General features: G+C 50.3%; 1 protein-coding gene across 5 annotated transcripts in view; it reads right to left on the bottom strand.

Annotated features, from left to right (window-relative positions):
* Nmo (serine/threonine-protein kinase nemo) overlaps positions 1–13,202 on the bottom strand; it is a 170,534-nt gene that overhangs the window by 21,738 nt on the left and 135,594 nt on the right. For all 5 annotated transcript variants that reach the window (XR_013494676.1, XM_078188342.1, XM_078188344.1 and 2 more), the window contains exons 5-9: positions 6,109–6,194; positions 5,571–5,780; positions 4,209–4,397; positions 2,705–2,906; positions 1,157–1,250 (exon numbers count right to left, since the gene is read on the bottom strand). Coding sequence is in view for 4 of the 5 variants with exons in the window: in XM_078188342.1 (XP_078044468.1) it covers positions 1,157–1,250; positions 2,705–2,906; positions 4,209–4,397; positions 5,571–5,780; positions 6,109–6,194 (781 nt within the window). In the remaining variant the exon portion in view is untranslated. The remainder of the gene's footprint in view (positions 1–1,156; positions 1,251–2,704; positions 2,907–4,208; positions 4,398–5,570; positions 5,781–6,108; positions 6,195–13,202) is intronic.

The following is a 13,202-nucleotide window of genomic DNA, read 5'->3' as shown; positions in this document are numbered from 1 at the left end:
TCGCGTGCGGCAACCCTATATACGGTGTCAATCAAAACCCGCGGCGATTGGTTTTTCGGCTTTAATAAATGCGATCGCCGTTGTACCGTCGGCCAATCAATTTTCAGAAAAATTGACGGGCTCCAGTCATTATCGAGTTAAGGGGGCGAGAGAGAGGCCTGATTAATGGGTGAGCCGTCGCGATTCCCTCTTGTTTAACCTGGAATGTTGGCTAGACGAATACAACTCCGGCGATTGGAATTTTTTCAAACCCGCTCTTCGATATTCTACCCTTTTATTAAAATCAGAGGCGGGAAATTTTCTGTTGCCAAAAATCTTTCAAGGTACAGTCTACAAAACGTGTTAAAAGACAAGCGTCTTGACATTCTCTTTAATTGGGTTAAGAAAATCCTCGTCACAGCGGTTTCTTATGAGAATTAAAAATTCTCCGCATTAGTTGCAGGTCACATCGGTTACATAAATATTCATGTCCTTCTCTCGGTTATTTTATCCACAGAAATAATGCACTTTTAGATTTATTAACGCTAAACCTAACGTGCACTAAATATAAGACTGAATTTATTAAAACTCAATCTTTCTCGATAAGAGGGTATTCGTAATTTCGGTAATTTTGACCTCGAAACTAATTTCGATTAAGATTTCTGAACTGCTCACCCATTTTGGCTCTATCGGCTACCCCCATCGTTGAGATCGAGGGAACACCTCAGCTGCCGCCAAAAAACGTTCGGAAACACGATCGCCTCCGATATCCGCGCCGGAATATTCGCTCTCGCGCGCGCGCGCGTGAGGAATCGAATCGCGCGATCGATAAAAAAATGTCGATGACGACGACGAGGGTGCTAGTTGCTGGAAGGAGGAGCAGGAGGCGGACGGAGAGGGAAGGGGTTGAAAAATCCGCGAAGAGAGGCTTCGGACCCGGTTCTCCCCGTGACAGAGATTCTATTGCGACGACGATCGTTCGCATTCGCAGAATGTTCTTCCTCTAGACCGATGTCTCGAACCGTCTCTCCCCTCTCTCACTCTCTCTCTCTCTCTCTCTCCCTCTCTCTCTCTCCGAGTCTCTATCCCGTGACATTGTCATTTCGGCTACGGGCTCTAGATTTCATTGATCGATCGCTTTTTTCGAAACCCGAACGATCCGCCACCTACGGCTTACCTTGCGAAGCTCTTGAACGCCGCGGACTGCGGATTTATGCAGAGCGGCACGCGCGATGTGTTCAGCTGCTCCGCTATAAATTTATGCATTTCCTCTGAAACAGACAACCGTCGATTTTAGGGTGAGAAACTGGCTGCACCGGCAGCGCGACTCCAAATCGTCGCAGCCGATCGAAGCGAAGCTCTCCCGATCGCGGCAACCCGTTCGCTGGGGGCCTCGCTTTGACCGGCTGCGACAGATTTCAGAGAAACATCATTAGCATGCGACAATTCCATTGAATTATTAAATATTTTCTATACCAATTACTGGTCCACGCATTTATCTACCAGACTGCGAATCTTTTTGCACAAAGAGGATTTCAGGGAAAAATGACTTAATTCTCGTAACCTATCGCTTTAGACTTATTCACCCTCTTCGTGAACGCTACAGATTCATAGCCTAATTACTCTCTTTCCAAGCGATAGTTTCGCTCCTGGTATTACATCGATCCGATAAATGTATAAAGTCTTGATCTCTGTACAGCGCGCGATACAAGCTTCGCGAACTCTGGTTATAAATAATTCGTTGAAAATATTATCGGCGCCGGTGCATTACGGTTCCGAAGTCGGCGATATTTTCCGGAACGCCCCGGCATAATTCTCCGAGGTCCAAACCTATTTTTTTCACGTGGAAACCGTTCGATCCGGCCTTAGCAACCCCCTAGGAACGACGTGCGCGCGCGCGCGCGCTCGGTTGCCGCAATTTTTAACCGCGATATTAGTTACCCAGTTTCGAGGCGATTACGAGGGAAAAAGGCATACGTTAACTTCACGGTCCCCTGGTCAGGTGATAAATTATGGGTTATCGCGGCCCGAGAGCCGTTCCAAGCACACGCGAGAGAGTCTATCGCATCATTGTTCTCGGCGCGGCCCGCGACGGGCCACGTGTGTCCGGGACGCGGCGCTATTAATAATAAGCCTCTGACTCACTACCAACGTTTCTTTTCTACCTTTTCCCTATTCTTGCGGCTAATTAATTTTCTATTCTCGCCCCGGCAACTATCTTCGTCGTAGAATCTTATTGTTGGTGAGCGAAACGTCTCGCGCATCGGAAAGCAAGGCGAACTTCGCGGAATTTCGGGTCGACCGCGAATTGTTTTCGAAAAGATACGTATTTTCGTGCTGTGCAAGCTTCGCGGAACGAGATCGAAATATCTTTTGCGTTCATTTCCTTTTAAAAAAGACGGAATTCCAAGCGTTACCGATGCTTTTTGGGGGTTTCCAGCAAATTTTATAAAAAGAACCGGGAATCTCTTCGCGGAAACATTCTCTTCGCATATAATAATAATGATTTTTATTCTTTACTAAAATGGTTGTTGTATCTATCGCGCGTGTGCCTACCTCGATCTAAAATCAATAAACGTCGTTCAACCGACTTGCCAACTGGAATTCGATCAAAGAGCACAAATTTTGCGAAACGTTCGAGGTCGGCGCGCTAGCGAGACCAAAGAGATCGTGTTGCAAATAGTTATGCCACTACTGCGTAGCCGTGATCGAAGGGGTCGCTCACCTTTCACCTGCTGCACGGTGGTGAGTCTCCGTTCCCAGTGATCGTTGAACAGGTGAGACGAGTCCGGCTCGAAGTCGCCGGTGTACTGTCTCATGCCGCCGCTGGTCGTGTAACAGCACGTGCACATGCACGAGTGATATCTGAGCCTTCCTTCGTCCAGGTAAGGATGCGCCAGGGCGTCCACCACGGTGATCCTCTTGTCCTGCGGGAAGTTCATGGAACGGGGTCAACGAACGATCGATAGAGCCCGGTCGAAAACGGCGCGGCGCGGCGGCTCCGCGCGGCCCGAGAGAGGACCCGACCCGGGGTCCTCGCTATTTATGAGGCTAGTTAACCGTGTTACTCCCTGCCAGCCGAAGGGGGCTGCCGCGCGACGGTAACGTGCGGGGGGGGGGGCACGGGGGGAGAAAAAGCGCGCGAGCTCTTGCCGGGACCGGGACGTATAAATTCGACGGGGACGCTCTCCTCGTCCTCCTCTCACGCGATCGATCCGACGGATTTGGATTAACGGCCGGCACCGCGCGATTGCTCCCTTCGTCCGGCCGATGAATTATCGATTAATAAATTCAACGGGACGCGGACGCTCTGTAGGTCACCTGGGTCGAGGATTCGATCGCGTCCGAGCCACCAAGGATTTTCGAAACTCCCGGCATATCGAAGCTACCCGTCGACGATACATATTTTTCTTCCGTCAAACTTGTTCGTCCATTCGCTGCTACTATATCTATTAATTAACGATTCACCTGGACCATTAACATCGAAAACTTTCACGTAGAAATAAACCCCCGCTTCGACATCCTATCGTTCGTTTTCGTTCAAGTTCGTCGGACGAGAATTTTCCCCCGAAAATACCGTAAAATTGAAATATCTCTAAAAACGTCGGCAAATTTCATTCGCGATTGAATTTCCCACGAATTTGAAGGTCGTAGCTTCCCCTTCGCAACGACCTCTACCGAAAAGTGATCTACGATTTTTCCGCACCGTTTTATCGAGCGAAAGGTGCGCGCCCGCCGGTTTTAAAACACGAAACCTTCCTCGGGTTTCCATGGAATATTTTTACCTGGATGCGACACTGTCTCTAGGCGACTTATAAAATATCATTTTCGCTGTGGAAAAAAAACCGACGCAACAATAAATCTGTAAAAATGGAGAAGACGTGAAATGGCAAATAATTGGGAGAAAATGAAGAAGCACGGAAACAACACGCGAATAAAAGGAAATAAAATGATGTTGAAATTCTTAGAAAGTAGGGTGGCATGCGCGAAGAAAGGGGGTGGGAAGAGCGAGCGAGAGGCCGATATAAGGCGTTCCGCTCGCGAAAGGTCTCCTCGGTGCAGAATTCAAGAGACGCTCGAAATCTTGTTGCCCGTCGACCCCGGCGAGCCGAGACCCGCGAGGGGACTCGCGGGGGGTGTGCGTCGGGCTGGCACCCCGCGGTCGTCGGCACCGCGGATTGTAGAAGGCCGTGGAAACGGCTTGTGTGTGTCGGCGTGTAGAAACTTACGGGATCGAAGACTAGCATCTGGCAGAGCAAATGGACGGCCTCGTGCGTCGCCTGGCTGCTGAGGGTGTAGAGGGCCGTCAGCGAGGGCGGCTTCGGTGCACGCCTCAGCATGTGGGATCTCGCACCCTCGCACGCGTACCTCATGTCCTCGGGGCTCGGCGTGCCCAGCAATTCCGTGATCAGCTCCAGCTGCAAGCGAACGTGGTACGTGCGAGAGTTTATAACGCGGTCATTTTCCGTCGGGCGGCCTCCGAGGGGGCGTCGAGGGGATCCAAGGGGATTTCAAGGGATTCGAGGGGATCGGAGAGAGAGAGAGAGAGAGAGAGAGAGGGGGTGCTGGCTGCGCCGACCCGGAGCAACCCAAGGAGATCCTGAAAACAGTTTTACGACGGCCACCGGCGGGAAAACGAATCGTGAAAGTCAACCAACCCCCTCTCGCGAGGCTTTGATCGCTGACTCGACTTTGCCGGCACTTCTCCGAACTGGTCTTGCACCGGCCTCGATTTTTCCTTCAATTGATTCCGGGAACCATTACCGGCACTATTTTTCACCGGAGACTGCGGTAATTAACCCCTTCTATTGCTTCGTTTCTGATATTAACCCTTTGCCCTACAATATCGCGTCAGGCTACTTGGGAAAAATTGGAACGCGATCGACTAAATATAGATGTTACTCGAGTGTGTCAAATCGAAATCAAATTCTACTACCCTTATCAATATATAAACGATGGAGTAAAAATTGTCAAACGATAATTATCTGGATAACGTTGGGATTTATTAGTCGCCATTTTAGACGATTTGGAATACGACTGTGATACTGTAGAATTGTAGAAAGGTAGGTTAATTGCGAATATCATCCCTTGCTTCAATCGTTAATCCGATTTTGCCAGGGCTTCCTAAAGCTACCGTGGTTACCGCCGTGTCGAATTTGACTCAATTTAATTCTGAAATCATACACTCGGAATTGAATTACTAATACTAGATCCGCAATAGAATTAATTCCGAGAATTTCGTACAAAAATTGCCTGGATTCCGATTGATTAAAGTCCCGCGAGATCAATGAATATTAGACAAAACCGATCGGGATTTCCTCTTATCTTAGCATATTTATATCTAGTTTGACAAATGTACTAGCGGTTCCTAAGAGAGCCAAGGCAGGACGGAGATCCATCCTGGAAGCGCGACAGAAATCCCGAGAGTCTCCGGGCGTCGACGATGAAATCCTTCGAGTCTCGTCAGCGATTTTCTCGGCGACAGCGAAAGAAATTGTCCCGGGCGTTTCATGAATCTCTTATTGTTGGCGGGGACGTGGCGGGATGATAATAGACGCGTTAATGATTCAACCAGAGGAAAAAGGACTAACCTGTTGCACGGGGCTCTGTGCCTGGAAGAGGATCCTCCGGCGGAGTAGCTCGCCGAAAATGCAGCCGACGCTCCATACGTCCACGGCGTCCGTGTAGTATCGCGCTCCCATCAGGATTTCCGGGGCACGATAATACTGCGTCACCACTTCCTGGGTCATGGGCCTGTTCTGGTCCGTTTCCTCCACTCGGGCCAGTCCGAAGTCGCAGATCTGCGGCGCAGACAAATTATTCGCGATGCGAATAATGGCATAATGATGCCAGCGTTCGATCGGTTCGAAAAATCGGCCGATTATCGACGTCGCGGCAACATTTTACGAAACAACGGGGATAAATCGAGAATTTTTTTCAGCCTCGATTTTTAGCGACACGGTCAAATTTTCTAAATTATATTTTATCGCGTTCTGATTTTTAAAGTCGCGGCTCCGATTTCGAAAGTCTCCGTAATCGAGACTTTCGTCTCGGACGACGATAGATTTCAGCATAATCAGATCAGTCGAGGGTCGCGAAGCCGAGTTCGAAAACGGGTGAAATAGTTACCTTAAGTACACAGTTGCTGTTCACCAGTAAGTTGCCCGGCTTGATGTCCCTGTGCAGAATCCTGGCGGAATGAAGGTACTTCAGGCCTGGAAAATAGACAGAGCGCCTCGTAAATCATGCGAACTCGGAAAACATATTCAAATTTCGACGATCAAAGTTTCCCGGGGCGCGGAAGCGGTCCAAGAAAAATGGAAAGCCGAGAAACTGAAAAGGAATTCTAATCGCGGTTCCGACTAAATATTCGCGTCGTTAGCGGGGCATATTCTTCCGTCGGAGATGGACGATGATTCGCGGGAAATTATGCCGGAAATCTGCCGAATCGCAGTCGTCGGCGTCCCATAGATCATCTCGATCCCCTAGTATTATACATCGCGGAGATTTCTTGCAAAAATACACCTAATTGCAAAGCTATGCTGTTCCCAACGCTGAATTATTTATAAAGATAGTACACGCGTACTACGACGCTTCCTACTCGACGCGTGTATTAAAAGTAATTCTTACGATAATTAGAATAATTAGCCCGTAGCCCGTTTCGAAAAACTTCGTCGACGTTAAGAAAATATCCAAAAATGTCCAGAGAAACAATTTCGCGTTTTTCGATGAGAATACCCACGATTCGCTGAATTTCGAACGAGTCGCGGGCGCGTCCCCATAAACGGATGGGAATACTTCGGGAGCGGTGCGCGCCGGCGATTGAAACACTATTAAGATTTTATTAAACGGATCGAGCGGGACATTAAACCGCGAACGGCCGTCGCCGACGACAAATTGCATTCGCGGCGGTGCCCCCGTACGCGCTCCCGCCGTCGCGTCGATGGTTAATAATAAGGCCAACGGCGCTCCGGAACCTGTTTTAAATGAAACTTCGGACGAGCGGGGAACCTGTCCTGTATTCGAGTAGAAAAAGGGAAGAGGTGGACACACACCGTCGAGATCGCCTCGGCCGGGCCGAGACGCGCGCACCGTGTGCTGCCTTTCTATTCAATTTGACCGAGGAGAATTATGAGAATTGACGTTTCGATGGGTATGGAGATTTAAAGGCCGCGTAATCTCCCGCGATCTAGGCCAGTGGCTCCCAGTCGCCTCTAGGCGATAACGTTTTTACCAGCGACGTCCACGAAGCGGCGGAATATTACCGAAACCACTTCTTTTCTGCATTAAACGATCGTGGCATAAGGGCGGTAAAATTTCTTCGTTTGTATTCGAATTATTCCCGCCGTCCCCTTTTGCTCTCGTTGTACTTAAATTATTCCTATAGTACCATTAGAGTGACCAGAATTAATCTCTGTAGCGATTTTAAGCCATTACGATTTTCCAAAGAATTCTTAACAAGCAAAGATCCTTTGCACTATGCCAGAATTTTGTCCATAGCGTCGTCTACTTAATTATCTTTTTAGCTACTCGAACACCGTTGGAACGTTCCAATTTTTAATAGAAATAATATACCGCGAGTCTCACGCATCTACGACAGAAACGAGTAGATAGCACTCGCATAATGAAAATTTGCCACGGTCAAAATCGTTTCAGAAATAAATTTCGTCGTGATCGCGACGGCCGTTTCTTTGTCTCCGGCAGTAATTTACGAGCCGTCTCGGGCGTCCCGAATTTATTTGTAAAACCGGCGAGCGAGATGATACGCGACCAAAGCAGCAATAGGGGCGTCTCTCGTCGGCGGGGACGTAGCGCGGGGCACGCGCGGAGGGGGGTTGGGTTTTAGGGGTGCGAGCTGAATAGGGGCAGATTACTGGGCCAGCCCTCTCGTCGAAGTGCAATTCGGTTCCGCGTAAAGGGGTGGCCCGGGCTTGACTAACGGCCGAGCAGCGTCGCGGTGCTGTCGCTAAACGCTCGTGTAATCCCTTCTGAATGGACACGCGTTCCGCTTCGCGGAGATTTCGTCCCGGATAAACCGTTCGACGACGCGGTAATTACGTTTTTCACGCGCGCCGTTCACGGCCGCGACACAACCAGCGCGTTTAAATACATTTACGGCCGCGGAGGATTAAAGATGGCCGCGAATAAAGCGCCCCGGGGGAGGAGAGGATGATCGGCCGCTGCTTCGATCATTAGCGCCGATGCGCTAATTTTCCTGGCTACGCGATAATTGTTTCAAGGATTTTTCTTTTTCTCCTACGGTCTCTTTAGCCTGCGAAACGCGCGCTTTTCCTTCTTCGTCAACCACGAGCAGTGTTCTTCGATTTTAAATAAAATAATAATGTTAGCGTATTTGGTAGATCTCTCGTGAAATTTGTATCACGAGTCTAACTCGTTAGTGCGAGGGGTTAAAATCATATACTCTATACACTCTATCCTAATTTTTTCACAACAAAATCTTGAAAACTATCAGAGTAACGAGACCTTGAACAAACGTATCCGTATCTAATAAAGGTCCAGTAACTTTTCCAAAAAATTTTCCCCAACGTACAAGAGCCGTGTAATATAACACTCCGGGTCAAATCGAACACAGGCACTCGCGTAACCAAGCCCGCGGCGCCCGCGACATCCCCGTCGCCGGAGGACACGGGAGGCAGTTCATCAAGCCGCGAATGAAAAAGAAAAAGTTCATTTTGTCGCGCGACGATACAGGGCTGCATGGAAGAACTTCCGGCGACGCGTCCTCCTATCGCGTATCGGCTGGAACCCTGTAGGACTGCGGGTGGAGGAGAAGGAGGAGGAGGATGAGACGGAGGATAAGGGAGAACGAGAGACAGAGAGAAAAAGACTGCTGGAAGAAGGAGGGAAAAGGAGAGAGACTTTAATTACCGGCGGGTGAATTCGCAACCGGACGCACCCACGGGGCAGATTACCCCGGTAATATTACCGAGTTTTATTGCGGGGAGAGAAAAGTCGAGGACTGAATGCGGCATGACTCACGGCACGGCACACTCATCTGGCACCGATGTTTCTGCTCTTATTGCAGCCGCGCTCTCCCTCTCTCTCTCTTTCTCTCACGCTCCCTCTCTCCTGTCATGCCTGTTTCTCTTCCCGCGGATTCCCTCTCTTCCCACCCCGTTCCCTATCTTCCCACCCCATTCTATTCCTTCTCTCCCTTCTTCGCCGCCCCGGATCTCTTTGCACCCCCTGTCGCTAGTCTCGCCACCCTTTCGAGCCTCTTGCTCTGTCACCGAGGCAAGGCCTGGCCGTTTCCAGCTCTCCCAGCCTCCGCGCCCCTTCTGCCTACGTCCTTCCCTTCGTACGTTTTGTTAAAAAACATTGTCTTATCAAGCACAGTACCGAAAGGGTTAAACATCGACGTCTAATTTCTAATGTCTCGCGATCCACATAGAAAATTCTAATATTCGCACAGCCTCCGCTATGCGAACCGAGTCATGTTTCCGCAGGCCGTGACACGCGCGCGAAGTTCGAAACGATTCGCGTGGGTAACGTCTCCGAGCGAGTGACGCGGCCGCGTCTCGACTCGACTCGGCTCGTGGCTCGCGTTAATTGATCAAGCGGCGGCGAGGTGTCGTAATTAAAGGCGGAAGGGGGCCGGGGGATCGTCGGCGAAGGGGAGGAGGAGGGTCACCTGGAAGGGGGGTAGAGAAAGGCGGAATTCCGATGCTCGCGGCGCTAGCACAGGTGAACACCAGGAAAAATCAATCGAGGCTTGGCCACGAGGCTGCGAAACGAGGTCGATCGGTCATCGATCGGCTTCGAAGACGGCTCGCGGGACGAGCCAGGAAGATATCCTGATGGCCGGCCACGGACTGCGGATATGCTCGTGCGGATTTACTGTTAATTAATGCTGCCGGCCCTAATACTTGAAAACGATATCCCGCCTCGGACGCCGTCCGCCTCGAGATGACGCCGCCGACACCTGGCCGCGATCCATTTCCGAGTTCAGCCGACCGGCGAATATTCATCGTAGAGCCAGGGACTTTTTCCGATTTCCTAAATATTTTTCACGTCCTTTATTTGTTATTTATTTGGTCGCGCTCTCTTTGCCGAGGCGCGCGGCGCGTTCGAAACTAATAAGAGCTCCGAGAAATATCGAGGCGCGCAATCAGGACCGTTTGTTCGCCGCGTTTCCGCGTACGCGTCGCGACTTTTCCACGGCAAACATTCCGCGTATCTTTACCGGCTGTTTATCGTCTATTTTATTATGTTTATTCCGCGTTCGAAAAAGCGAACGCCGCTTCGGAAATGGCGGACGGAGCCGCATCGAGAGGCGCAATCAGGATCGTTTGTTTCCGGGTTTTTCCAGCGTATCATTTTTTTACAACTGACGACGACGACGAATAACGACGGAAGAATAACGAGGCGACTAATCGACGAAAGTCTTAATTAAACAACGGCGGGCGAGGAGTCGACAAAAACCGCGCCGGCCGTCGCTGAAATCCCCCAATTACCGCGAGATTGGAGGGGTAGAAACGAGGAAAACGACGCGAAGCCAAATGAACTCGAGGACGGAGGAAACCAAGAAAAATTTGTCGACGTCGGGCACAGAGGATCCTTGACGATAATGTCTATATAGATATATATATATACACCACGGCCGACGTATAGACGCGTATACATATATATTTCAGATTGTCTCCTGCATTATGTAACACCTGCTCCGCTCGCCGCGGCGACGAGCGCATTCATCACCCGCGCGTCTGCGAAAATAAAACGCAGGCCTCTGTGCCCCGAGGACACGCGGGGCGAGACTTGCAAATTGCGCCGCCGCGATCGGACGAGATAGCCTCCTCCCGAACAGCCTTCGCCGAAAGTCGCGCCGCAATTTTATCATTAGCGGCCGCAATTTTGTCGTCGCTCCTCACCGCGATCGTCCAATTAACTTTGTATTTCGTTAATTTCAATTTTAACTGCGCTAAAATGATTTGTGCTTCGTTGGTTTGTACTCGATTAGTATAAACTGTACCACTGGTGGTACACGCTTAAATAGCTATTCAATACGTTAAAAGAATAATTAAAATAGTAAAAAATAATGAAAATATTTTATAACCAAGAAATAATTTTCACGAAAAGAATAGATCCGTAATAATTCTGCTTCATAGATATATTGGCAATAATTGATAAATAAACGTAATATACTGATTTTTGAAGCTTCAATTGACGAGAATGAAGAGTCGACTAAATACAGCTCGGCAGGGAAGGTGTTAAGAGATTTTTGAGAACACTAAAAATCAATTTGAGGGAAAAGCGTGCTCAGTGCGGTGAGCAAATGATTTGGAGGTTCGAGTGAACCGCAGGGAAAAGTGCGCGAGAATGGCGTTTCGCTAGCGAGCTGCCTGGGCCGAAAATGACGATAGGTAAATTAGGAGCGGCGCGAGCTGCCCCGCGGACAGGATGAAAGCCAGTGCCAGCACTCCGGACTGGGTCCGTTGATGAAGAGAGAGAGAGAGAGAAAGAGAGAGAGAGAGAGAGAGAGAGCTTGGTAGGGGCAGGACACGCCGGTAGCCGTAGGATTTCAGCCATTATGCGTGCGGCCGGCGCGTCCCACGAGATAAATTGCGCCGGCGGATTAATGTAATAGAGTGATTAATCGCGCGAGTGACGATCGGATGCCGAGAGCACGTGCTCACGGCTGGATTAAAGCGTTTCACGCGAGAAGTTCGACGCGCGTTCGGCTCGGCTACGGCGCGCGAGAGGGCTCGACGCACGCCGGGTCACGGGACGATGAAAACCAGTTCTAATGGGTACACGGAAATTTACGAGCCGGCGAACCGCGGCCCAACAGCTGCGGTCGCCGCGAGACCGTCGCCGAAAATCGTTTCTGCTTCTCGAAAGATTGATTCCGATCGCCGATATTCGAGGTTCGACCGCTTTCAAACTCCTGCACACGTCTGAAAAAATTATCCTAATTTTTTAACAAATCTAGAGACTTTACCCTTTAGAACGAGCACGAATAGATAGTCATACGATTTTTTTTCTGGAATATACAGCATGTCGAATGTCGACGGAAATTTTACTCCAGATTTTTTAACTTTTCGACTCGAATGATCGCAGTAATTCAATTTAAACCAATCACCCGTGTCTACCTATTCCAGGACGACGGTGGAGGTTCAACTCTGTAAAATAAACCCAGGTGGAAGCTCGCTAGAATTTTCTCCGCGAATATCCAGGAATTCGAGTATCAACTTGACCCGTTAAGATCCGCCGATTCTCCGGCTCGCTGTAAACGATTTAAAAAAGAAAGGAGCAACGTCCAGAATGGAATTAACCCTGCACGGTCCGGAACGCGACGTTTACCCGCCCGGTTGTCAGAAATTCGAGGCGTTTCGCAGGCCCCCGTCTAGGATAACCTATGCAGAATCGAGCCGGGGAAGTCGCGGAAGAAAATTCGCAGAAATCTATTACAGAGCAATCGCGGAGTTGGCCTCAGAGAAGTATGTGCATAGGAGGAAAGACGCCGGACCCGCAGATATTCAAGTATTCCCACCCACACAGCGGACAGGGGGCTCTGTATGGCGACGAGTGAAGAGGAGAGGGGAGGAGACGAGAGAGAGAGAGAGAGAGAGGGAGAGAGAGAGGGGCGACCGTGTCTGGCGATCAGTTCGCCAGCCAGAGACGGCAATAATAACGGCAAGATTCGCAGAAAGCGCGCGAGAGGAGAAGGACGAGGAGGAGCAGGAGGACATGGAGGACACGGAGGAGGAGGAGGAGGAGGAGGTGGGAAAGGAGGAGGGACACGGCGAGCGTGGAATACGTCACGGCAGGACGATTTTACGTCGGGCCAGGCCGGCATTATCGGGTTCATCGCACCCGAACCTACCCGGGGTATGCGTGCGATTCCCGGCGGCTGCGGCTGCAGAGCCGCGGCCGGTCGATTCCTCATTTCTTCTCCCCAGGGACGGCCGATGAGGTCGACTGGGACTACCAACCGGCTCACTACCGAGCTACGGGAGGATCGTACGAAAGTCAAGGACGAGAGAAGAGGACCGGCCGCCTCGGGTATTAACACCAAGGTCATCGGTATCTTCGATCGTTTTCTCCTACCAGCGGCCGCTGTTCCGCGAACCGGCCGGCTCCTCTCCGCGTGTCGCACCTGTTTCCACGCCGTTTGCGATTTCCACTCGACCGCCGAGACGAGACCCACCAAAAATCCTCTACGATCGACCGCCAATGATTAACAAAGAACAGAAGCAAGCTGG

The sequence above is a fragment of the Augochlora pura genome, chromosome 8, assembly GCF_028453695.1.
Source record: "Augochlora pura isolate Apur16 chromosome 8, APUR_v2.2.1, whole genome shotgun sequence".
NCBI lineage: Eukaryota > Metazoa > Arthropoda > Insecta > Hymenoptera > Halictidae > Augochlora > Augochlora pura.
Note: the sequence above shows the minus strand (reverse complement) of the source record. Positions and strands in the feature narration are given on the sequence as shown.